Source organism: Nycticebus coucang, chromosome 13 (assembly GCF_027406575.1).
Source record: "Nycticebus coucang isolate mNycCou1 chromosome 13, mNycCou1.pri, whole genome shotgun sequence".
Taxonomy (NCBI): Eukaryota; Metazoa; Chordata; class Mammalia; order Primates; family Lorisidae; genus Nycticebus; species Nycticebus coucang.
The window spans coordinates 77,229,430-77,257,108 of NC_069792.1; the positions used below are offsets into that span (position 1 = coordinate 77,229,430).

The window sequence follows — 27,679 nt, forward strand, 5'->3', positions numbered from 1 at the left end:
CTACAGCTCCGTTCACTAAGATATATCTGCTTCCTCTGCCTCAGAAACCTGGGCCAACAGAACTATGCCAGACCTCAGTCTCCGTTATACAAGTTTTTCTTTTCAAGTACTTTAAAAAATACTTGAGTCAATGGACCTGACTTATAAAACAGAAATTAGAAAACTAGAAAATCTCATTAACCAAACTAATAAAACCAAACACACATTCATATCAAATGGGTTTCAGTTGTTTTCTACGGTCAAAAATAGCATTATTCATGTAAAAGATGCATAACCAAAGATAAAACATGTAAATTTTATGTAGTAAAACCAATTAAATGATAATATTCACTATTACACATAATGAATTCAATGTCTGGATTGTACTTTTTAAATATATTTATGATTAAAGCATGTATTTTCCCAACGGATACAACAGAATTACATCTATATAGGACAGAGGTGCAGATCTTCAAATACTGTTTGTATCTGGGTAGAGTCAGTTTTTTTTTTTTGTTTGTTTGTTTTTACCATTTTTTTCTTGGGCACATAAAATATCAACTGCTATCTAAAGAGAAACTCTCCCAGTAGGGCTCAGAATCACTGCTGCAGAGTTAGTGATTAGAGAGGTATATGCTTCCCCCTTTTCTGATACAGTCTGATCTCTTTGGTATTTGCTCATGTAAAAAAGTTTACATAGGGTAGAAGAAAACAGTTCTCTACACAAACATTGATATTAAGTCCATACTACCTGTATGATAACTGAAATTCTATTTTTATATTAACTATGAAGCAAAACAAGGGACATCACTTTTCACTTCAGATCATCTTTAGTTAAAAAAAAAAAAAGCCCCTGCAGTCTTCTGTCAGTGGCTGTAAAGGCATTCAACATTCTCACTTGTTTGAAGGTCTGTTTGGCTGCCAATGGACTGTCCCCAAAAGAACATTTTTGCATCTCAATAGACTGTCTGGTATCAACAATCTTTAAACTATAAATTTAACACCACTGAAGAAAGGGGGAAATAGCATTTGCATTGTATGGGCCTGGTATCACATTTACCAAATGAACAAATAATCAGACTACTTCCACTTATCTAGCACTCTGCATCTGAGGCTCTCAAATGGCCTGACAAACGTTAATTAACTAAGCGCACAACACTCCTGTGAGGATGGCAGGCAGTAGGATCCTCTCTAAGCGTTAGATGAACGGAGATCCTGGGAGGCCCTTTCTTTGACAATCAGTGGTTCAACTTGGAACTCAACTCCCACAGGCCCATGGCTGAACATCTCCGCTGAAACCAAGCACTGCAGAATGTAAATGTAAAAACTAGCAAATCTTCCTAAATAAATTTACACTGGAAACCAAAACCAATCTCAAAGAGAATTACCTTTCCCCCAAATGTATGAAATAAGTGCTCTAATGGCTAGAACATGTGAACCCTGGGAAGAATTTGAGCCTATCTGTTATTATCTACGACATTCTGTTTGACAGATAACACGGAGGAGCTTACCTGAATGTTGATTTGCCATACGTTCTCCCTAAAGACTTACCTGCTAAACTTAATTACACTTCTGCATTTTATTAACATACGAAAAATACGTATGATATTTGCAAAAATCTGTGTAAAACTTAAGATTTTCGGTCCCTATAAAGGTGGTTAGCAGGTAAAAGTCAACACTTCCTACATTATAACATCCAATCTAAATATTTCATTATAAAAATGAAATCCAGAATTTTATCAAGGAACTAATAAGACTAGTATAGTTGCAACTGCGTAAGAGATGAATCTAAATAATAAATACATAAATAGATACTATTGTGTAAAACTATATTATTGAAGAAACCAGTCAGAAAATAGCACAGGATGGTATGAGTCCTGACCACACAAATATATTTTAAAATGAGAAAGAAACATAACTGGATTTATAAAACTAACTTATACTTTTAACACAAGCAATGCTAAATATGTTCATATCCTCACAGAGTGAAACTTTAAATCTAAACAACAACTCTGGGTTTTCAAAATATCCAATTTTGATGACCATTTTTCATAACTTACTCTCATTTTATAAATATTCAAGAAGTTTTAAGAGTATAAAATAAATTTTCAAATATACTTGGATGATTTATAGCAAGAGATTCCAAAGGCTTTAATAATCCAACTAATAAAAAACCTACAATTTTATAGAAATATTATGCAATTCATATGCAACTAAAATCTAATTTTCCCAAAGTAGTATGTAATCTAAAGCTTATATTAACACGCCCTTTGTCATACTTAAATCACAATGGTTAACACAGGTGACATACACAGCTTAAAATTTTTTTAAACAAGGTCAATTTCATACTAATAACAAGGGAAAACATAGAGATTCACTAAATGAAATGTACATCAATTTGATGCTGAATATAAAACTTTAAATAAGACAAATGCTGACATGGGCCAGGAAAAAAAAAGAGAGAGAGAGAGAGAGAGAGAAAACTACTAATGCTGTGAAGAGAATATTTTGAAGCCTCAGCTAGTCTCATGATTCTTTTTTTTTTTTTTTTGCAGTTTTTGGCTGGGGCTGGGTTTGAACCCACCACCTCTGGGGCTAGCACCTTACTCCTTTGAGTCACAGGCACTGCCTGGTCTCATGATTCTTGTATTTCCTTCCTCACTTTGAGGAGTACAACAAACTTTCTATCAAAACCTGCAAGAAACCATGTATCAATAGGACTACTAATCTGAAAGCAACATTGTAATTATTAATTTGTTCTTTGTGATAAGTCCTAACTATATTTTGCTATTCCTTGCAAATGTTTCCATTACTTACCAGCATGGTGCTAAACTATTTTAAATCAACATTTTCTGTTGGACAAATTTTCCATACTTGATTCTTGATGTCACTCTACAAAATGTAAAACTGATTATAAAATTTTTACTCCTAGTTTTAGAAACTACCTGTAAATATATTTATTAATATACTTGCTCTCTTATTGCTAGGTTGAATGTACTCTTTAATAAAAAATATCACTTTTAAAACTGGATATCTTCCATTTCTTAAATTGCTTACTATTTCTAAAAAATATACCAAACAGCAAGGTAGTTAATTGCAAGTTCCATTCTACTGTTTAAACTCAAACAGGAGTACTCCGTTCTGCAGGTGTACATTTATACAGACTACTGTACTTTTATTCAAAACAGGTGAATTCTCTTTGTATATTTCTATGGTATATTTATAAATTTTTTCAGCACTCCTTCACTGATAACTGGACCTTAAAACCACAATATTAGAGTACATTGATTTGGCCTTTCATAAACAGGATGGCGAAATTCTCCCGGAGTCTTTTCTTACTTACGGCAGAGTAATAAATAGAGACATGTGTACCTGCTATACTAACTAAGGAATACCAATTTCTACCACCACATAGAATTTTTGTCAAATTCACAATCAGAATGGGATCTGCTTCTGAATTAGTTTAGATTTCTTTAAAAAGCTCATCAGCTAAGATATGTACACAGCAAGAATTTTATATTCAGTTAATAAACTAAATATGGCACAAACCACATTAGCTACCCTTCCTATTCAAGATCCAATAAAATTGGTGGTTTCAAAAGCATTATTAAAACACAAAATGTGAATTTTAAACATTCAAATTTTATTAAAGTCACAGAAGAATGACTCAGGGCTCTTTCTAAAATATGCATGTGTGTTTATACTCACATATGTACATATATTAATTATTTGGTTATTTAATTTAATTTTGTCAGTTCTCTGAAATGTAGTTATGGATAGCATTTAAAGACAACAGATCACAGGGTTAGGAATTAGGCTATTCAATGGAGAACATGACTAAGGAATCTCTCACTGGAGATTTCCTACTTCAGCAGCTAGTGTAGAGGAACTGAAAAGACAACTCAAATGATGCAAGCCAGACTCAAAGTCAGGGGATTAAGGAACTAGAGGAATTGAGAACAACTTGGTTTTTTGTTTGTTTGTTTTTGTTTTTTTTTCACAAAGTATTATCATCACCAGCCTGCACAAGAAATGTAAGTATGGTGCTCAGGTTTTTGATATCACTGCTTAGTAAATCACTTGCCATTCCAAATTCTTTGAGTATACAGATGGTGGCAGAAAAAGCAATATTCCATAAACAGTCCAGAACAATCACACAATTTGACATCAGATGAAGATGTGATGGATAAAAAAAAATTTAATGGAAAAAAGGAGGAAGGGGGGCTCTAGTGATACAGATACAAGGCGCACAAGTACCTCACACTCAAAAATGCACAAGACGTTTCATTCCTGCTTTTTAACCAGAAGCCATGAGTCACTGAGACCAGGAGAGTACTGACAGGCTCCGAAAATGATGAGCATTCACAGTTATAAAAATCCAGTTCCATATATATTTATCTGAAGGAAGCTGAGAACGCCATCTTGAAAACTGCAGGAAGTATTTCTCTTCTTTCCAAAGTCACTCATAATAAACTTGCCCTTCCCTGCGGGAAAGCTGCTTTGTTTCTCAATATACAGGGGCATCCCCTCTCCTGTATTCAAGCCTTTCTCTTGCTGCAGGGCATGACTACAGAAGGGAAAAGGAACAGTTTTTATAATCAACTGTGCCCCTCTACCTGGCATTTTGTGACTACGCTGGAGAATCCCTAAGAAGCACAGACAGGCTTCAGAAATTCACGGAAACACGGGCACAGCAGCCAAGCAGACAGGGACAGTTTTCTCCCCAGTTCACATCATCCAGGGAGACCTCACTGGTCTCTGACCTGCAGGTCAAAGGATGGGACTGACTGAGCACTATTTCCTAACTGGATCTTTTTGTAAAAGTTATCTAGCCATCATCGATAAAGCTCGAAATTTTAAGAGTGAAGAAGGTAAAAGTCGAAAAGTGGTGCCTTAGGCAAAAAGCAAGTATCACTTATTGAGGGTCTCATGAAGTTTCAAAACCTAAAACATTTCTTAACAGCACTGATTCTGCACGGCATCAAGAGAGCAATTGGGTATCTAACCTTAGAGGTTTGGTGGTGTTTTCCACAGGGCGCTTGCTCCCTAGGAGCACCTGATAAAATACAACGCGTGGTACTGTTCTTTGGATGCTCCGCACTATTCAGAATTAGACCTTTTTCACTTCCCCCCTCTTCTTGACAAGCTAAACGCCATTTGTACACTATTATGCTGTGTTGTTTTAAAAAATAGTACATTATTGTATTAACCTCTCACGAAGGACACTACAGTAATACAGTAATCTCTGCTTAATTTTTATCAACCAAATATACTGTGCCATGTTACCTTAAAATTTTAAAGTCACTTAGTTATTTTAATGTGACAGATGTGCATCCTTTTGGGATTCTAAACCTCCCTTCTCTAAATGCGGCCTTGTTCTTTTGCATAATCACCAGAAATGATTAACCAACACTGGATCTGAGCTAAGAGCAAAGACAAGTGACAGCGTTACACCATATCAAGTAAGCGACAGGTGAGCGCGGGCGGCGCCCAGCTCGCAGGAGCTGCTTTCTGTACCCTTGGCCTTGGGAGTATAAATCCCCAGAAAGCTACAGACGATTGAGGTTCACTTCGTAACACATAACATTGAATCGACAGCATGTGTGCTTCCCCCCTCTTTACATGAAAAATGCATGAATTGTGTAAAAATCAAACCTTCCTACCCGTAACAGGGACTGGGATTCGTCCTTGGCCTTGGTCTCTCCCGCTGCAGGAAACTGCTGGCCGAGGGCCCCGGACTTCTCCCCGCCGGCGGGCGCCCCCTGCAGGAATCCCTTGGTCTCGACAGCCAAGCCAAAAATGGGCCGCGCCAGGTGGGCCGCTTCCACGTTGGGGCTATCCCGAAGGGTCTTTGTCTGCTCCTGGGAGCCAGACACAGGGGTCAGCAGCCCCAGGCCTGCTGGAGTGTACGACGGGCTGCCCCGCAGGATGTCCGCCCCTCTCCAAGTCACGCCGCGAAGCTCGTCGCTGGAACTCTCAGTCCAGACTTTCTCTTTGAGGCCGTCCTTCTCTTCCAGCTTCTCCCTCTTCACCACACTCTCCGAAACGGGCTCTACCATTTTAGAGTCTGGATTTAGCAGACTGTAGACCTTGAGGTCCAGTTTGGGCTCCTCTTTGATGGTGGACACGGCATGGCCGTCCTCTTCGCCGTTGGCTGTAGTGATGTCCTGTTCCTGGCAGTGGACAGTGTTGAAGTGCTCCAGTAGTGACTGAGTGTCAGCAGCTGTGAAACTGCACTGACGGCATTTGTAGCAGCTGTGTGCTCTCCTGGGGAAGAAGAAAATAGTCACTGCAAACACAGCATGACAGCATTCTGAAGGGCTTGCTCGCTTTCTTATTATTTTTTTTTTATTATTAATAGCTTCTAAGCACCTGAATTTTATCTCATTCAATGCAGCAGGTAGAAGGAAATACAATATTCTCAACACCCAGAAACTGGAATGTAACTAGCTGGCGTTTCCAATTCCATAGAAAGCACGTGAAGTTCGCTTTTGTTAGGTAGCAGTAACAGCTATCCACACAACAAAAGCACACACACATGCTCGGATCAGCATTGACACTGGCTGGGTCTGCATGGTTACCTAATACCCTCCCCTGTGCATTTTACCTTGATGGATAATCATGGATTACCGCATTTTTAAGTTGCTCTCCGTATGTTATTACACCTGAATTCTTCAATGCCCTTTTTACTTTCTGTTACTTAAACTAAACTCAAGTATTTTCCCTCCTGCCCCCCCCATACACTTACATTTCTAGCACTGAAGTGCTTAATACAGCTTTTCCATATATTAAATTACATAAAGAAATAAAATGTTACTAATTATTAAATTTTTAAAATACAAGAAATAAAATTTAATTTTTCTATTATTGCATTTAAATCCATTCAGTCAATTCAATATGATTGATGTATATAACCTGGAAAATAAGCTGCACTAAAACCCCAAGATTTTTCTAAACAAATGTAATCCATCCATAAGGATATATATACATTTAACCAATTGAGACTTTTGGCATGATAGATGATTTATGGATATATCAACTATGTCTGTGTTCTCTTTTAAATGGCATAAAATAAGGCAATCCTATTGTGAAAGTTCGTAAATTCAACTGCCATCAAAGAGAAAGGAACAACTGCTGTATTACGACCAATGTTTGATTAACAAAGAACAGAAGTATGGTAGAAAGTACATGAAAGATACACAAATGATCTGGAATAAGATATATTTCCTCAACTATAACAGCCGTGTATGGCTCTTTAAATGCCATCTAAAATACTTGCATAATATAATGTGTCAGGAGTTAACAACTTACAGTAATAAAAAAAGTTTTGTGAGCTATTACTTAAATTTACTGTAAGACATGGACAAATAGATGTTATTTTGGACAATCATTAAAATATTTCTTTGCCAAGCACTAGCTACACTTCAGCAAATAAAAGATCCATAGTCCTTGCCCATCTGGTGCTTAGAATCTAGTTGGGAATGATAAGCTTCACAAAAAGACTATAAGTAAGTCAGTACAGAGAGTGATATATGCTGAGAATGAATGGAAAGGACGGTAAAGCAGGTAGGAATACTGCTTAGGGTAGTGGGGAAGGACTTTCCGAGGGAGAAATATAAAGTAAATGGATGAAAAGGAGCTATCTAATGAGAAGGAAGGGAAAGGAAGAACATTCTCACATGTACAAGAGAGTGACAGGAGACAAGAGACTATGGTGGCTTCGAGGAAGAAATAAAAGGTAGAATCTACATACGGAAAGGGTCATCTAGAGCTTAAAAATTTTTAGCTTTTATTGTTATTTATTATTTTTTTGAAACGCAATAGATGTACACATGATAACCTGGTACCATGATATAATATGTAAAGATCAAATCAGGATAACTGAGATCTCCATAACCTTATATATTTATCTTTCCATTATGCTAGGAACATTCAAATTACTGTCTTCTAGCTATTTCACAATGTACACTAGATCAATGTTAACTACAGTCACCCTACAGTAAGCCTTATTTCTTCTAAGTGTGTATTGCACCCATTAATCAATTGACTTGGGGACAATGACAGTTACTATATTAATAATTTCATTCCCTATGAGACATGTCAGATAGTTGAAATTTCAAAAGAATGTTCCTATTTTATGAAAACAAATGTCGAAGTTAGAAAACATCTAACAAAACTACAACAAGTGTTTGTGGAGCATATTTAATGGAGCACACAATAAAGGGCTTACATTTTGTTGAAAAAATATAGATATTTAACTTCCCTTTTTACAGAAGATTGCTTTCAATTTTTCTCCTATTTTTTCATTGTTTAAGTAGTAAGATAAATACAATGACGTAATTTGAGGATGAACTGACCATAGATGTACAATAGCAAAATTAAATTTCTCAAGCAGAAGTAGGCTAAGCTTTAGGGCAAGGATGTCTATGAGTAAGAGTAAAAATCTTGCCACTGATATCAAAGCCAAAAAAAACCCCAATGACAGGATTAATTTCACAAAGGGCAACAGGCAAAACCTGAAATATAGGTCGTAGAGTCTCTGAGAATCATATTCAAAGAATCTTACCGAAACCATACTCTAGAAAAATCTAATGGGAGACAAGCTTGTAAATCCCAAGTTATCTCACTGAAGATATTTACATAACCGACTGAGTCATGAAAATTTACAAAATACAACAACCAATTGACCTTCACCCCAAGAAATTTTTAATGAACCCACTACCCACCTCGGCAGTGAGTTTGTGTTTCCTTGCCATGGTTAAATCTCTGCTTGAAATCTCGAATGGGATCCCTGCCTATGAATCAAGGCTATTAATTGCCACTGACATTTCTACCAAAACCAATAGCCCTAGTGCGAAAATTCTAAAGGACGGTAGTGACTCCATTTCTAGAAATTAAGACTGAAAATACTAGCGCAACAAGAAGGAGAAAGTATCAGTATACAAGAGAAGAAATAACAAATTCTAGAGCACTGCACAGCAAGATGATTTTAAAACAAAAGACTCTCAGTTCTTACTGGAGAAATATGTAAGCACACATAGAGGTCTCCTTGAACCAAAATGCTGGAATTCCAACCTTGGCTCTGTATTTTACTATATGTAACTTCAAATAAACTTCTGAACCTGTCACAGTTTCCTCATCTGCAAAGTGAAAAGAAAAATGTGTGTGGATGGGGCTCCTGTGAATGTTATGTAATTATCACTCATAGTAAATAAATAAAGGTGAGCCAGTATAAATATTAAAACTAAACAAAGCTCCTCTGTTCCATGTGAATCTGTGTTCTATACACTTTCTCCAAGACTTTAAACTTACAAACTGGTATTTTAATATCATTTTTTTCTGCTCTCCCAGGTACCTCAATGAGGATAAACACCATTTTTAAAACCAAGCCATTTCCTAGAACGTCTTTTGCTTTAGGGCATTTTCAGACAAAATTTATCCTATGCCTTTCTGCTTTGCCTAGGAAGGTTCAATGACCTGAAAGATTGAGCAGTTTAGCATTTTACGGCTTAATTATGAAATTTTACTCTGTTTTCATTAATAGTCAGACGAGGAATCTTAAGATTCTGGAAAAAAAAGATAGTGAGAACATTACCTGTGCTTTGTTAAAAAGTCTTAGGAAGTAGAGGATGTTTTGTTAATGCGTTCATTAGCAATAGGTCTAAGTAATTAATACTATGTACCTTTAATACCTACTTATTCTGCAATCCAGAAATGTCCCTGAGCCATCCCTCTCCACTTACCAAATAAAGACGAACACATCCAACCTCATGCATTAACTGGCTTGTACTTCCTCCCAAACATACAAGGTCCTGGGCACCTACCCAGAAAATGAGTTCATCACAAAACCTCACACCCTGAGACAAGTTGTTGGAGTCTTCTAGGTTTTCTAGTTTGAAGTTCCTGTCCTAACAGACAACGCCCTGAATTGTGGACAGGTTTCAGCAAGAGCTGCTCTGATCTGCTCCACCTCTCAAGAAGCTCTTGATCCAACTGACCTAGGCAAAACTGTCTGTGATGCGGGTACTACAAACCTTTTCTAAATGTAAAGAACAGCAGGGATATGTATTAAGCACAAAGGAGACAGAAATTGCAGAAATAAGTTTCCAGAGAACCAGGTTTTATGTTGAAAAAATACATTATATAAGTACAAATGATAAATAAGGTTGCAAAACAAACTCAATTCATACATCTTTTCTTTTGAACGGTCAAAGCACTCATATTATCAATATGATCTCATATTCCACTTATGTATAAGACCCATTTTATAGATAGTAAAATAGAGAAATGGTGCCTTGCCCCTTTAGTCTACATCAAATCAAGAATATAGGGCTTCTAAATTCCAGATCAATGCTTTATTTTTCTATTCTCTATTGCCTCAATTTTATATTTATAAACAAATAAATGAAATGATTGACTATATGCAAAATGAAAACATGGAAAATGTAAAAGGTCCTTTAAAAGAAAGGAGACCGAATACAAGAATGATTTCCCATGATTGCATTAATGTACACAGCTATGATTTAATTAAAAAAATTAAGAATGGTTTACAAAACAGGCTGTGAAGTTCTGCAACTTGAGAAGTTTCTTACCAGTACAGATTCCAAGTCATCCTAATCCTCATCAATCAGAATGCCCTGGGAATAACCTGAGAATCTAAATTTTTAATGAAGTCCTCAGGTGACAACACAGGGACCAGTATCCATAAATTAGATACATCCTGACTCTAAGCAACTTGGTGAATAAACTCAGGAGACATTCCCCCACCTTCTAAAACCTTAATAAAACACATGTAATGTCCTATCTTTGTTATTCAAAATCTTATGGTTTTGAGTCTGACTACTATTAGTGAAAAGAAAGTAAAGCTTGATATTTAAGTAGTAAACTGCTCAACTGCTCAATCTTTCAGGCCATTGAACATCACCAGGTGAAGCAGAAAAGGCAATTTCCTTTTTTAAAGTACTCTTGAGATCTAAAGAACTCCTTTCTTCTTACATTATCAATCCTAAATAAATGATAAAAAAAATTAAACAGACAACATTACTGTCAAAAGTCTGGAGCAATATAAACTTTTCAATAACCTATGCTAACATCTAGAGCTTCTCAAACTAATACAAAAAATCACTTGGGAATCTTGTTAAAATTCAAATTCTGACTCTGGAAGGCTGAGATGGGATCTAATATTCTCCATTTCTTATGAGTTTCCAGAAGATGCCAATGTCATTGGTCTCCCTGACCATGAGTAGCAAGAATCATGGAGGCATAGTCCAAATAACTTCAAGATGGGTATGAGTTAGCTTGGAAAGAACACAAAATACCTGTATGTATACTCAGCATTTGTAGAACATTCTGAAGTGAATTTTTTAAAACAGCAACATCCTTTTCCCTCTTAAATCATATATACTCTCACCCACTTCAGAAAGTCAGCATTAGTAGCATTATGAATGAAAACTATAAACCCTCAACAAACTAAGCATAGAATGAATATTATCTCAACATTATAAAAGCCATATACTGATATGACAAACTTACATCACACTGTAAGTGGAAAAGTTGAAAACACTCTCCCTAAGAAATGGGGCAAGACAAGGGTGCCCACTGCCACCACTTCTATCCCTCATACTCATTCATTAACATAATATAAATTGTGCTATCTTTTGAAGGGCATTTTTGAAGAATCTGTCAAGATTGTAAACATGAAAATCTTATGATCTATGCCTCATTAGTATTAACATTGCGTAAGAATTTTTGCTGTAGCACTGCGTACAAAATCAAGTTGTCCACCAAAAGAGGAATTAATGAATAAGTGAGTTTTGGTACAAAAAGAAAAGAAAAGAAAGAAATCCTAGCCAGAGCAAAATCAGGCAAGAGAAAGAAATAATGGACAACCACATGCGAAAGAATGAAACCAGACCAGTATCTCTCACCACTACAAAAATTATGTCAAGATGAGTAAAAGACCTAAATGTAAGCATAAAGCCATAAAAATTTTAGAAGAAAATATAGGAAAAACTCTTACAGATAGAAATCTAGGGAAAGAATTTATGACTAAGAACTCAATACCAATGATAGCATCAAGAAAATGAATAAATTGAACTTGATTAAAATAAAAAGCTTCTGGTAGTTAAGGAAAGAATCAACAAAGAAAATAAACAACCTACAGAATGGGAAAAAAATATTTACAGGCTACATATCCAATAAAGGGTTAATATCCAGAATCTACAAAGAACTCAAAAAAACAAGGAAGAAGAAAAAAAAAAAACTTTTAAAAGTGGGTAAAACACACGAACAAAAGATTTTCAAAAGAAGACAGAGCAACAGCCAACAAACATAGGAAAGCATGCTCAACATCATTAATCATAGGAGAAATGCAAATTAAACCCCCAATGAGATATTACCTTCCTTCTGTTAGAATGGCTTTTATTAAAAAGTCCAAAAACAAAAGATGCTGGCATGGGTGCAGAGAGAAAGGAACATTTATACAGTCTTGGTGAGACTGCCTTAGTACATCACCTAAGGAAAAATTAAGGAGATTTCTCAAATAACTAAAAATAGATCTACTATTCAATCCACTAAGCCCACTACTGGGTATCTATCCAAATGAAAAGAAGTCATTTTATCAAAAAGACACCACACTTAATGGTTTCTTACAGCATAATTCACAATTGCAAAGGTGTAGAATCAAGCCAACTATCCATCAATTCATAGTGAATTAGCAAAATGCTGGATATGTATACCATGGAGTACTACTCAGCCATAAAAAGGATGAATTGATGTTTTATAGCAATTTGGAAGGAATTGGAGACAATTATCCTTTAGTGAACTATCTCAAGGATCAAAAAATAAACATCCTGTGTACTTGCTATTAAATTTCAACTAAGTGACGGTCACACAAGTGCACAGAGGGAAGTTAAAGTCATTGGAAATCAAGCAGGGGCAGGACGGGAGGTGCAGAAACTCACCTGATGGGTATAATAAACACTCTCTGGTGACGGGCGCACCTATAGCCTTGACTCAAGCCATATGACCAAGACTTGTGTACCCTTAATACTTTGAAATAAATAAATATGTAAAACTAAAAAACATGAACTTGTCAAGCATCATTTCAAACCAATTTATTTTTTTCTATTTCAATGTTGAGGGACTGTCCTTCAATGTTCTTGCACTCTGGGTCATTTTTATTGTTTAACTCTCACCCACAACAATCACATGAAGTACATAGCACCATGCCCACTTCACAGATGAAGCAGCAGAAAGACAGCAGCATCAACTCACACAAGATAACGTTGAGAGAAAAATACAACGTATTTTCTATTGTCTGCGCGCTCTTTGGTAGTTATTGCAATGTTTATCTGTTCAGGAATCATTTCCTAAAAAGGATTTGAACATATTCTCTGGCATGTGTAACCAAGATCTTCAATATAATGCTGTATTTGCAAAGAATAAGCATAGATTAGTTCAAGCCCTTATACAAGGAAGCATTTCTTTAGGATAAACTTTAGCCATTGCCAATCTGCATTAATTTAGATTTTCCTTTAACATACTCAATTCGTTTTATCAACATTAATATGAAAGCCTCAAGACATTCAGGGAACGTTTCCTCCTCCATTTCTCAAGATCTACTTTACCACACCCCCTCATTCACGAAGACTTCCTAAATGATCAATCCACGAATAAACATAGTGTCTTCCTCTGAATTGCTTGAAAACTTGACCTTCCTCAAGATCATCTTACACAACCTTTCAAAAATTGTATGTATCTTAACCTTCAAGTTGCGTGTATGTAAGTGCCCTCAGAGCAAGACTAAAAGTCACACGTCTCTGTATTCCCTTCACCACAGAACAGCCAGAAAAACTACATCTCCTTAATAACCGAAGACGTGAACAACTACAGTTCTTTTTGTTTAGAGACAGTCTCACTTTATTGCCCTTGGTAGAGTGCTGTAACATCACAGCTCACAGCAACCTCCAACTCCTGGGCTTAGGTGATTCTCTTGCCTCAGCCTCCCCAGTAGCTGGGACTATTATAGGCACCTGCCACAACGCCCGGCTATTTTTTTGTTGCAGTTTGGCGGAGGCTGGGTTTGAACTCTCCACCCTCGGTATATGGGGCCAGTGCCTTAGCGACAGAGCAACAGGTGCCGGCCAACAATTACAGTTCTGAAGTTATCCATGATGCTGGATTTAATTCGTAGAGTCACACAGCAGCAGAGTTGCACAGATATTTTGAAGTTAGTATATTTTCAGTAGTACTCTAAAAATCTTTTCAGGATTTAAAAGCTCCTAGAACTTCTGGCTACTTTAAGCCAAACTATCTTAAAAGACATTACAAATGAATGATTTGTATTAAATTTAGAGTCTATATTCTCCTGCTAACTGGATAGCAAACCTTTTCCTCATGCTACCTGAGGAAAAAAGATGTCACTTTGGAGGATTAGTTAGCGAAATGTTGCCAGATAAAACACAGGATGCCCAGTTAAATTTAAATCACAGACATAAATTAATATTCTAGTGTATGTTCCATAAAATATTGGAAATGTGCTTACATCAAATCTCATTATGTCCCATACAATACTGGAAAAGGAGGATAAAAGTCAGAGAAACTCTGACTGAACAGCTAAATCAACCTTTCTCTCCAGGCATCCAGCTGTCTAAAAAAAGACCAAATTGTATTTAATACAAGTGACTTAGACTTTCTGAGAGGAAAGATATTTTATTCCTTGTCCTACTTTATAGAATTTCCAGGTGCTGTAAAAAAGTGTTTATTTCTGGATCTTTCCATCTTTCAACGTACAGTGGACTTTCATCCCAATAGTAGCATTTCATTCATTAGTAGAGATTATTATCTTTTCATAATTCATAACATTGAAGAATGCTCCTGGAAGAAATCAGCTAAAAGATGCTCCTGGTTTATAATGCTCTAATAATACTTGTGTCTTCCAAATAAATTAGCCCATGGTATAGGGGAAGTACACCTCTGAGTGAGGCTTTGCTTTCCTCCTTTAAATATTAACTTCTAGAGATTGATGCCATCACTTGAAAAGCTATTCTTCACTACATAATTGTATTGTATTTTGAATAGTTTTAACCATATTCTTCTTCTTCGATGACTAAATGGAGCATCAAAATAAATGAATCAATAATAAATACTAATTAATGAAGACATTGAAAGATATGCTAAGTGATTCAAAAATGAAAGAAACACACATAAGTTATCACAGAAGAGGGTGAATGAAAATAATTCAAATATTTAAATATAGTTCGGTAGACATGACATCTAACAGCGTTAGTCATTTTGTACTGTATGTGTTGTCTGTATAAAAGTCTACAATTTATGACAGATGATACTTACTGCCACTGTAGAATGATAAAATGAAAACCAGGGGAAGAAAGTATATCAGGAACAAAAACAAAAACAAAATTATACACGGAAAATCAGATCAAGCCTTTAGAATTAGAAATAGTTAAGTGAGGAGGAACAGCCTTAACAGAATATAACCTAAGAAAAATTGAAATTTTGAGTGAATAAGTTTCTGTTCAGTCTACTCACTTTGCCTCTTTGAGTTGAAATAGTCTTATTAATGTGTAGTCATTTGTAGCTTTTAAGGGGGGTGGGATGGCAGCTTTCATCTTTAAGAGGTAACAGAAAATATAACTAATATTTTATCGGACAATTATGACTTATGAATCATTTTCAAAATAAAGATATCCCTTACCAAATGTTCAAAATAGAAAGGCAAGTCTTCCTATTAAAGATAAACAACAAATAGGAAATAATTTATATAAATAAATTTAAAACAAAAATCATGGCTAAAATGTATCTTATTACAAGACTTGATAATTTTCTTACATAAAGAAAATTTCAGGAAAGTTTATTCTGAAATTTCTAACAAATAATACATGCAAATAAAGGTAATGAACTTTTGACTTATTTTCTTAGTGGACTATAACATCCTCGGTAACTTTTGTCTCATGATGGGAAATTTCAAACTGAACTATGTCTGTTTTAAGGTTTACAGGCAACTGATTTATCAGGTATAATTTTTAAAACATTGCATCAAACATATGCAAATTTAAGTGTAGCCATCATGGCCCCCACACCTTTAAAAACTCTGTTCTAATGCATGGTGTACTTGGCATTTTCAGATGTGTTGGTAATTAAGTGCCAAAAATAAAAATCCTCCTCTTCACAATCAGCAGAGCACATAGTCCGTGTGCTTTCCCAGAGTGCTTTTGAGATAGAGTTTAAGTAGTCGCTACATTAATCTGGCCTTCTACAGTATCCAATCTTAACACTTTCCTCCTGAGTTTACATGTTTTACGGCTAAAAGGTACAAACACTATTTAAAATTAGAAAATGACAGATCCTCGCCATCAAATATCTACCAGAAACAGTCAGGAAAGCAAATTTGTGCTTAGAATATAAAAATATAGCAGTGATCTGAATTAGGGGTACTAATAAGTAAATATGAAACATTTAGAGAATTGAATTCCATTTGCTAGATAGGTAATATTTGTAGTTCAACTAGGTTCAACTTAGTTCTCAAGGTAAATATCCACGCAACGGCTCCACACAGTTTTCCTCACAGAGCTCTAGCTCTCTTGCTTCTCCGCGATTATCTTACAGCTAAATGATTTTAGATATTGTACAGTACATAGCTCATGCTCATTTTTATTACACTGCAAGTCTTGTCTATAAAGCATCCACAAGCCTACAATGTTCCACAGCAATGATGTAAAATTACAGTAGAGGTTTCCCAACATGAATAATATGAGCAAATTTAATTATAAAGATATTATTGTGATAAGGCAAACTGCCTTCCTATTGGCTCTTCAAAATGCAGCAATTGGGAAAAATGCTTTGGTAACAGACCAAGTTTTAAACGCCGTGCAACTATTTCCTTTCGTATCCCCGAGGTCTTCTGCTGTTGCTTAACTTTCTGTACCGTTTCTTTATACTTCCTACCAAGCTGTGACTATTGAAATTACAAGGCTCTGAATTTCAAATACTTCTACAAGAACTCATAAACAGATTGAAGGTAAAGTACTCAGCACCTTAAAAGTAACTGATCAGCCAGACTACATCAGGATTTAAAAATAAGTACAAGAGGATTCTAATGCCCTAGGGACAAGTGCTGTTAATTTCGTAGCTAAGAAAATACTGAGAGGATAACTTAAATTCAAAATGAATAGTCAACTGGCATTTGGTGAGAAACCCTAGTCCTCAGAAACGATTCAAGGCCATGTAGTAGGAAAAGATTAATATGTAACTCACCTTGGAGATCTCAGCTTATTCATAATGATTGTGAAGTCGAAAACTCACAAGGATCTCATTTACATAGCGATAGTCACTGAGTTCCTGTGAGGCATCCTGTTACTGGGTTAAACTGTGCAGATACAGTGACGATCAAGAAATGAATAGTCTCTTCTCTCTGGAGCTTACTTTCATCACTGAATATTAACTAAATCTTGACATTATTCAGTAACATTTTTAATCATACACTTATTTCTTGGGGGATTATTCTGTTTACCCAAATCATGTAGAAATTCTTTTTTTTTTTTTTTTCCCAGATTTTTGGAGCATTGGCCTCAGCCGCCTTGAGAAAAACTGTCTGCCCAGATGATCCGGTAGCTAGATGATGTATCAGAAGGAGAGTGTGCGTGTGTGTGTGCGTGCGCAAATGTGCATGTGCATGTGTGTGTACTGGCTGATTTTTCCATGATTAAAGAAAATCATGAGGGTTTCTCAAAAAAATGTTCCTTTCAAAAAAAAAAAATAGAATGGATTGTCTAACTTTTACATCACTTAACAAATGTACATGCACAGTATGCAAATAGGCACATACCCACACCAGTAAAGCTCAAAAAGAAGCTGATGGCTGCTAGCCTCAGAAATAAATTAACATGCAGCTAACATCAGAGGAGCCAGAAATACTCATTGTAAGTGTGAACACATATTTGACTGCAGGACTGTGTCTTTCCTAGGGCTGACCTTATAAATTAAACAGTGTAAATCTCAAGTAAGTGTTTTCTGAACATTCTGATTCACTGTGAACATTAGGGTGCCCTTCAAATTAACATCTAACATTATCAGACTATTGTTGGACATGAATTGCTTCATTACTAGTGACTGAAAAAACACTGCTGTACTTGCACTAACACACAACTTAAGAAAAAAATGGAAGGAACCGCTCAAAATCTTGTGATGCAAAAATTGAAATAGCTAGATTTTTCAACTAAGATACTGAATCTGCATGTAGAAAACACTTCAAAGCAGGAAATAAAGCTCTTTTCTTGAATGGCCAGAAGAATAATCCCAGGAAAGCACCACTAAGCAGTATCTGAACAGAACACAGCACCAGGGTTTTGCTGAACTAATTCTTGCTTATAACAAAGTCTTAGTTTACACCTATGGTGCATCGCATCTTAGAATGGGTACAGGCAAAACTTACTAAAGGCAGAATACAAATGTCCACATACAATAACTAAGAAAATGCCATGAAGGCTACGTTGAACAGTTTGATGAGAATATTTCAGATTGTATATGAAACCAGCACATTGTATCCCCTGATTGCACTAATGTACACAGCTATGATTTAACAATAAAAAAAGATAAATAAAAAAATAAATGTGCCTTCCGCCAGGAGGAATTTCCTAACCCACCATATTCAGCTATGTTATCGATATATCCAAACATAACTTTATCTTTTACGGCACTCGTCCCTCTCATGGTGATCTGTGAAGTCCCTTGTCTTCCCTACTAAACTTTAAGTTCCATGAGGGCACTGCCTATGTGTGGCTTGTTTTCTCATGCATACTTAATGGCTGGCATGATGTACATTTTTGGAGTTAAGTAGTGAATATATAAATCAAATAAAGCCATGTATCCTCTATCAAGTATAAAGATTAACTTGGAAAGTATAAAGATTAACTTGGAAAGTTAATCTGTGTAAAGATAATAGGGTAAAATTAGAAGAAAAACACTAACATGTCCTTGCGTATTTAAGAATCTGACATACCTCAAGCAGTTTTACCTGTTAAGAGAGCAACTATACGTCCAAAGTCACGCATACGACAAAATTCTCACCTTCAGATACTGTTTGGATTCCACGCAAGGATGCCACACACTTTTTAATAGTCTCATTAGAAAAGAAAAATGAGTAACATGTTCTCAAGATGATCTCTTTCCAGTTGGAACAGAGAACAGAATGCATGCGTATTACGATAGCCCCTTTAATTTAGGGGCTGCTCTGTCTAAAATATGGGATGTCATCCTACTTAGCAAGGACAAATAAGTGGATTATGGTTAAGTCAATAAGCCAATCAGCACTATCAGCATCACTGTAAATAGAAAACAAAACCCAGTAAATGGTAGAAAAAATACAGATACAATAAATGAACACATGATCTCAAACAAGTGACCAAAGTGAAGTTTGTTTCACATCCATTGATACATTCCCTGCAATCCTATCAATGATCTTTTATGTAGTCTGGCCTTATCACTTCCCCTAGTCATCAAAGTCACTCCCACCAGTTCCTGGCCCAATCCTCTTTCTATCTATGGACACTTTCTATCACATTCTTAGTGCCCCGCAAATGTATTACCTGTAGTGTCGGGAAATCTCTTCTTCCACTTGGGTAATAAAATCACATTTGGTACACGAGTGTTCTTTGCTCTCCTTGACTGCGGGCTGCCCATCCGATCCTTGCAAATGGTTTGCTTCTTGTTTGACATCAGATGCTTGGGACTCATGCACACTCTCGTAGTGGAAGAGGAGCACATCCACATCAGGGGTGGTGAACGGACACTGGTGGCACTGGTGCTTGACTCTCGAGCTGCCGGTAGCCCCCGGAGACAAGTGCAGAAGCAAGAGTGCACAGTGGGAACAATTACTTTTTCTACAAGCAAACGGATAAGTAATTTCTCCAAGGTGCTTTTCTGGGCTGCAAAGGCCTCTGGGACAGAATGGACAGTGTTTAATGGTACATTTGTGAATGTTATGGAGCTGTTGGTAATGACGGAGAAGTGGCCCCACCACAATTACATCGGGGCCATGGCTTTTGGAATATCGAAAGTCACAGAACTGACAGTTATAGCTTGTTACCATATTATCCTCTGCCCCCTTGCTGGAGAAGTCCTTCTTCTTCCCCCCACCCGAGCCTTTTTCTGCCTTAGTCATTGGCTCTCCTTCTGCACTTTTGACTAGATCGTTCTGATTAATGACAGAGCCCCGGGAAAGCTTATCGTTCAATTCTGGATTAAGGCCACCTGACTGCACTGCGCCGTGCTGCTTGCCGTAATGTTCTAGCAGTTTAAGAGAGCTAGATGACTCACAGCTGAAACTGCAAAACTTACACCAGTAGTAACTGGTGGCCTCTGTTCCGTTCGGTCTCGAGGAATCAAGGGGCTTGATGGGCACTGAATAGCCAACAGGAGTGTCATCGCCTGCCTTGACAGTTATCTTATCCTGCCATTTTCCCAAGTCTCCAGAATCGCTGGATCGAAGTGCAGGGATGGATTTGTTAGAGTTTTTCTCTGTAGGTTTGGCACCCTCGGAGGAGGGGACAGAAGCTTTTATTTTGTTTGGGTGAGTCTGAAGAAAATGTTGTTCTAGCTCAGTTGATGAGTTGCCCATATAAGTGAAATTGCAGAATTTACAGCGGAAATACTTGGTGTTCCCTTGGCAATCTGGTGTTTTCCGTCCAATGCCAATGAACGTTCCACCTGAAGTGACCTAGAGAGTAGAAGAAATGGATGTTACTTTAAACACGTCATGAATTCAACGGGCTCTCTACAGGGAGGAGGGGAGATACAGACAAGTATTCCACATCAAAAAATACGATAGTACTCCTGCTTATTAGGAAATCACTTGAATAATCAGAGCCAAATAAATGCACTTTCTATTTCTTAACAGCTATTCTTTGAGAGTTCATTATGTTAAACATTTTAGGCCACATTAACAGATGAAGATAAGTAATAAAAGCACTATAACCAATTCAAAAAGTTTAATAATGTATACTTTTAAGGAAACTAAGAAAAAGCCAATTTCCAACTGGGTGGGTTTTAATACCTCCTCCAATCAATCACATTCCTACAGAAGCATCCAAATTATGTTTAGATTTCTTTTGTGAAAAGTGAAGCGTTGCTGTAAAACCAGCGGAAGTTGCTCAGAGATTACTCTGTCCAGTTTGGACAGATACGAGGCTGTAGGTGAAGATAGGGTCTATCTTCTGAGTGAAATAAAGACACCAAATGATCACACAAAAGGGCTCGTGCACAAACCATGACCATACACAATGAAACTGAAAACAAAATGAATTGGAGTGGGCAGGAAATCTTGGTAATGGAGAACCATTGTGAACAGTTTCAAACGTTTCATGATCTAGGACAAACAAGTAGAAGGACTCTTCCAGGACCTTACTTGATTAAGGCTTTTTCTCATGCAAAGGGCCTCTAGCTCCCATGAATAAATCTTGCGATGTTTAAACAACAAAGTAAAACAATTCTACCATAAAAAATCACTACTGCTCTCCTTCCCTTCCCAAATTATGCAATTACCTAATATCAGAGCTACAAAGGCCTTCAAAAGGCACTTTATATAAAAACCTTCTTCCACTCTCAGTTTGCATCTCCACAGGGAAGTCAATTAAGCATCACAATTGAGTTTAAATAGAGTTTTTGAATGAAATGCTCCAAAAAAGAAGAAACGTTCCCTTCGAACCACCAGTGAATTTTTGAATTTTTCCAGCAACCAGATGAAATGTATTAAGTAAGTGGCACAATCACGTTCTGCCTTCTTTAACAGCTGCTCAAAAATGACACGTGTGATCACTGCTCATATCCAAATCACTCCATGAGAAAGTCGCAGGCAGCTCAAAATCATTGAAAGGCTCTACTTAAAATGCAAATAACATTCCTGTGGGGCACTGAAAGATACATTTGTACCTCTACTGTACAGGACTGAGGTCTAACTCTTCCTTCTGCTCCTTAGAGAGATGTTTGAACCGACTGTTACCTAAACTCTTCTTGGGAACAGATTCCTCATTTCTCAATTGGAGCAACCTCTAAATGTATGTCCAGTAATTACAGTTCTAAGAAATGTGCATTCACATAAACAACTGAGCATTTAGTATACATTAGAGTAACAATTTATGAAAGTCTTCCTCAACCTTTAATCAAAGGATTATAATGTTTTTCATTAGATAATGTCTGTATCTATTATCCCAAGCACACAGACTTCAATCTGTCAATAACAAGAGTATCACCAATCAGAAAGCTAAGAAGAGGATACCTTTCCAGGCAGCAACCTGAGGGTCAGTGGCGGGAGAGAAACGAAAGCCATGCACTCTGGGGAGCAGTCTAAAACATTCTAATCTAGCTTTTAAGTGACTAATGCAATTAAACCTTGCACTGACATGTAATATGGAACACTGTATACTATCTGCTTAAATTTCACAATTCACTGCTAGTTAAGAGAAACTTTATTTCCAACAATTTCCACAATTTAAATGGACAGCTGTCAATCAGGCACTTTGTTCAGGGACTTAAATTTGAATTGCAAGGGACAAATTCAGAAGTATTCCATTCTTCTTTTAATGCAAGCAAAGAAAATGTGCTAAATCTAGAGATGAAGATTTTCTTATGTCAGCCTCTATATTGCCTCAGAGTTGTTGAGCTTAATATAAAATGCTTTGAACTTCCGCTTATAAAACAGAGATTCCCAAGAAACCACCACACATCGTTGCTGTTTCTTTGATTTAGCAATCTTTAAGCCTCATGTGCCGTGACCACACTGAAAGGGCTGAACAAAGGGCATGCATATTCTTAAGAAATCCCTAAACATGTGACTTTGAAGGGAACATAAATTATTACTAAGCACATCATAACCCCTCCAGGTTGTTGTTACTTCCTGTTATGAATCAGGAAGTCCAGGTTAAGAATGCCTAGGTGAGGAGACCATGAAAGAAAGCTGATTTTGTGAAACATTAGTACAGCATTTTGGTTTATGACTAACTAACTTGCATTCGGTCTTTTTAATTTGGTAGTATCTACATGTGCATGTGTATGATTTTTGTTTGTTTACAGGGACGTTCTGTCCATTCCATTCTTTAAGATGCTTGTAATGGCTACACATTTTAATTATGATGAAAAATAAATACCTTCATATTAGTTACTGTTCTTTCAAAAGCCACCCAAGCAAGCAAATAAAAACTCATGGATCTCACTGAATAGCAAGAACAACAATATTGATACTTCGATAGGTTACGTATTTGCCATCTCGGCTAATATCAGTAAATCATATTAGTATTGTAAATTATTGAAAGCTAATATAAAATTATAATCATATATTATAAAATTCCATTTTGGAAAACATAGCACTCTATTCCTCACTCTATTCCTTCAAAAATAAAACATAAAATCTCCATCTGTATTTGTGGCAACTTTCTATAGCAACAGATGTACGCTTAAGTCATAGAACTGATGTACATCATTTAAATACTATTCTAAGGCCAAGTGCAGTGGCTCATGACTATAATCCTAGCACTTTGGAAGGCCAAGGCAGGTGGATTGGTTGAGCTCAAGATTTTGAGACCAGCCTGAGCTAGAGTGAGACCTTGTCTCTACAAAAAACAGAAAAAACAAAACAAAACAAACAAACAAAACTAGACAGGCATTGTGACAGGTGACTGTAGCCCCAGCTACTTGGGAGGCTAAGGCAAGACGATCACTTGCTTGAGCCCAAGAGTTTCAGGCTGCTGTGAGCTCTAATGACGTCACAGCACTTTACCCTACCCTTTTGCTTCTTTCACTCTACCCAGGGTGGCAGACTGAGACTACGTCTCAAAAATAAATGAATAATAAATAAATAGATAGATAAAATACCATTCTGAAACAAAACATAATTATTTTAAAAGGCGGTATACCCGTGTCTACCAATCATATTAATTTTATTTTCATGACCCATAAATATTATCTTAAAACTATTCTTTTCTAGGTTATAAACAAATATACAGCAAAAACAGTTATGCAGAATAAGCACAGCAACAGTTTATACTGAAATTAACTGCTAGGAAACAGGCAAACCTTTCAAATGGTTGGATCCAATAAAGAGTAGAAAAATGTGCTGTTCTCTACTTATGACTAAACAAAATCACAAGCAGAATAAAGAGCACTGCTTTTGATCTTTCTTCGCTTGCTAACCAGAACTTTAATTATCACCATCAACCTAGCAGTTCTTCTGGTATAGATATCAAGGCATTTCAAATTATATTCAACTTTAAAGTCTTTTGTCCCCCAAATTACATGTATTCATTCATTCAATTAGTAGTTAGTATGTGTTAAGCTTGAGGTTCTGTGGAAGAAATTAGGGAGAAACACTGAACAAGCTAGACCACTTCTCTGCTCTTATTTTTTTTTATCATTTTTTAAATTTCAGAATATTAGGGAGAACACATGTTTTCTTTACATACCTTGTTTTTTGTGCAGATACCACGCTCCTTTTAAAATACTTAACATTTTAAGATTTTAAAAAAATAGTAGATGAAACCCTTTTTCATTTATATTTAGTTTTGCTTGTATTCTTTTGCTCCCAGAGGAAGTTCCCTAAGTCAGGTTCTATGAAAAGATGTATTATTCTGCTTCCTGGCACCTCAGCTTCCTCATCTTTATGAACATAAATAATATTGTGCACTTTGCCATTTTATACGATTATTATGAGGATAGAGTTAGAAGTGCAGAGCTGTGCTGTCCAACTGGAACTTTCTGAGACGGGAGAAATGCTCCATAGCCTTTCCTGCCCAATATGGTAGCCACAAGCCACATGTGGCTATTGAGTATTTATTTTCATTTAAAATATTTTTCGTAATTTATCATTAATTTAATTTTAACTAACTGAAATTTAAACAGCACGTGTGAAGGCAATGCTATATTAGACAGCACACACCACAGTAATGTACACATAGGCAGGACTATCATTTAATGAAGTGAACCATCCAAGGAAATTTCTCCCACCAAAGGATGAGCAGACTAAGTAGAGAAGTGGCAAAGGCATCTAGTGACAACTCACATAGATGTCACTACATGTATTTTTAGTTGTAAATGAGAAGATTCAATTTTGCTATTACTAAATCTACTGCATCAGTTGACATTCCTTCTCAGGCTACAGGAATAGTCTCTTATTTACATTTGGAAAAGAGCCGGGGCTCACGGCATTTTGGTTGCATTAATGAGTGAACTGAAGGGAGTGAGCACAGATGGAAATTTCTCACCAAGGTCCCTGAGTTGAAGCCACAGTAATTCATGGGACCATGACTATGGCCTAACGTACATAGGCTTCTTCAAAAGTGTCAAAAAAATGCATCTTTCACTTCAAAGCAGGTCATTGGAGAAGCAAAGTCCCATAGAAAAACTCAATACAACTATTAGGGCATGAAAAAGGACAGATCCTAAATTTTCACTGACTGAGTACTAAAATGGCCTTTTATTCTATTTTAACCCTAGTTATAAAAACTATTCCTTCCCTGTAGTATTTTCCATGGCTTTTATGTATAATTTATTTACATATGGCTTTTCATAAAACTTATGTAGAGATGAAAAATATAAAAGAGTTGACTTTTTCAAGGTCATTAACCTCAATTTATTTCTTTCCTCCTTATAATATGGAATATAAACTAATGATAATAATATCTAAAAGAATATGTCAAAGGAAAATATTTTTTAAAGCCTCAGAACTCTTACAACGGCTTTTCGGCACATGTACTTATTCTCAATGTAGCAAAAAAGAGTTGTTGGAACTAAACACAAACCTTTTCTTAGATGTGGTTCATTTTCAAGTACTATAATTGATAGCACCAGAGACAATTAGGAGGGTACTAATTTAAGAGGACTTGAGGTTATGGGCTGATAGTCTAAAAAAGTACAACTTTAACAATAAAAAGCTAAGTTGTTTTTTGAAATCTCTGTTTAAATATTGAGGTTTCAAGCAAAGATGACATACACAAGGTCTGATCTTGGCTGAAAGTAACGGCAGTCAGAATTAATTTGCTAATATACATAGGAAGTATTTCTACATAGACAGTGCTTCGGAAGAAAGATTCCAGAACACAGAGTATGCTTCAGTGATATGCTTTTGGTAGAGGTTAAATATTTAAAAATCTCAACAACAAATCTAATTATATGGCAATCATTCCCCTCTCATACCATGCATAGCAGATTCCCCTAGCTTATTCCTATCAGTTTCACTGCAATAATTCCCTTATTTGGGTTTATAAAAGCCACCCAAGGAACAGGGGCAGGGGAGGAACCAAAGCTTAAACTGGTATAAGGGACACATTTAAAGGAAAAATACTGTGTATTCGTCACTATACATATTTTTATAATTGGCTTTTAGGATTATAGGAAGAAACAGCTCTCCCTAAACTGGTTTCTCATTTTACTCCGTATAATTCTGAACTAATCCTTCCATTGTCATCTGTTATTTAGGGTAATAGCAATACATCTTAAGGTCAGTCTAATAATTTGGATGTCAAACTTTTACAAGAAAGAAAGACCAAAGAAAAAACACAGGGCAAGATGATAAAGCTAAGGGGATTCTCCACGGCACTTCTCTCCTACATCCAACTGCCATTCCCACTGCTTGTAATGGAGATGAATAAGGATTGTGTGTGTGTTCTGAAGACAATTTTAATGGGAAAACAGGAAGTCTAATCTCTGAAAACATGGAACATCCTTCCCCCAGGGACGAGTGCGGGTTGCACGGCTACTGCCAAGCGCTGGTAATACAAAAAGAAGTGACAAAGTTCAAAATGGCAACCTGTGGTTTAGCACAAAAAGCTCCCAAATAAAGAGATGACAACCACGGTGGAAGCACGGTGGGAGACTAGCTTCTGCGGAGAAGCATGAACAGGTTCCATGACAACACAGAGGAAGAGTACCCAACCCAGACTGGCCAGCCAACCAGCAAACACTTCCAGAGGTGACAACTGAGCTGGGTATAGATAAGTTGACATTTGAAGACAAGCAAGCCTCAAAGGCAGTGATCATGGAAAGATATTTCAGATGAAGGAAACAAAATGAGAAAAACTATCAATAAGAGTAAAACAATACAAGTCATTCTCTGGAAATACCAAAGGGGATTGAAGCATTATCAAATCTTTAATTGGAATCTGCTATACCACACTACCTGCTTCGTGGTAAGTAATAGAAACCTAGAGCCTTATTCTTACTGTTGCTCCTTCTACAAGAATGGAGAGAATTTAGAAAAGTAAGATGTTATTGCAGAACCTATAACTTGTATATGTTATAAGTATGATTAAATGATTTGCTTTTTTTTTTTTTTTTTTTTTGCAGTTTTTGGCTGGGGGTGGGTTTGAACCTGCTACCTCTGGTATATGGGGCCGGCACCCTATTCCTTTGAGCCACAGCTGCCACCCTAGATGATAGGCTTTTTAACAGAACATAACTATAATTCCTATAAAATGTAGGACAATTGATCTGTAAGTGGAATTTTTAAAAATTCTTAAAAGGAAGAAGGAAGAAAGCAGAGAAGCAAGGCAAGCAGAAAAGAAGGAAGAAAAGAAGGAAGGGAGGGAGGAAAGAAGGGAGGAGAAAGGAAAAGAGGGAGAGGGGGATGAAAAAATAGAGAAAGGAAGAAAAAAGGAACAGGATACAAAAGAAAGGAGAAGAAAAGGAGAACAGGGAG

General features: G+C 36.5%; 1 protein-coding gene across 6 annotated transcripts in view; it reads right to left on the reverse strand.

Annotated features, from left to right (window-relative positions):
- Positions 1-27,679, reverse strand: part of TRPS1 (transcriptional repressor GATA binding 1) — a 260,682-nt gene that overhangs the window by 172,984 nt on the left and 60,019 nt on the right. For all 6 annotated transcript variants that reach the window (XM_053559087.1, XM_053559085.1, XM_053559082.1 and 3 more), the window contains 2 exons: positions 19,584-20,713; positions 5,643-6,246 (listed from right to left, as the gene is read on the reverse strand). In XM_053559087.1, the coding sequence (XP_053415062.1) occupies positions 5,643-6,246; positions 19,584-20,713 (1,734 nt within the window). The remainder of the gene's footprint in view (positions 1-5,642; positions 6,247-19,583; positions 20,714-27,679) is intronic.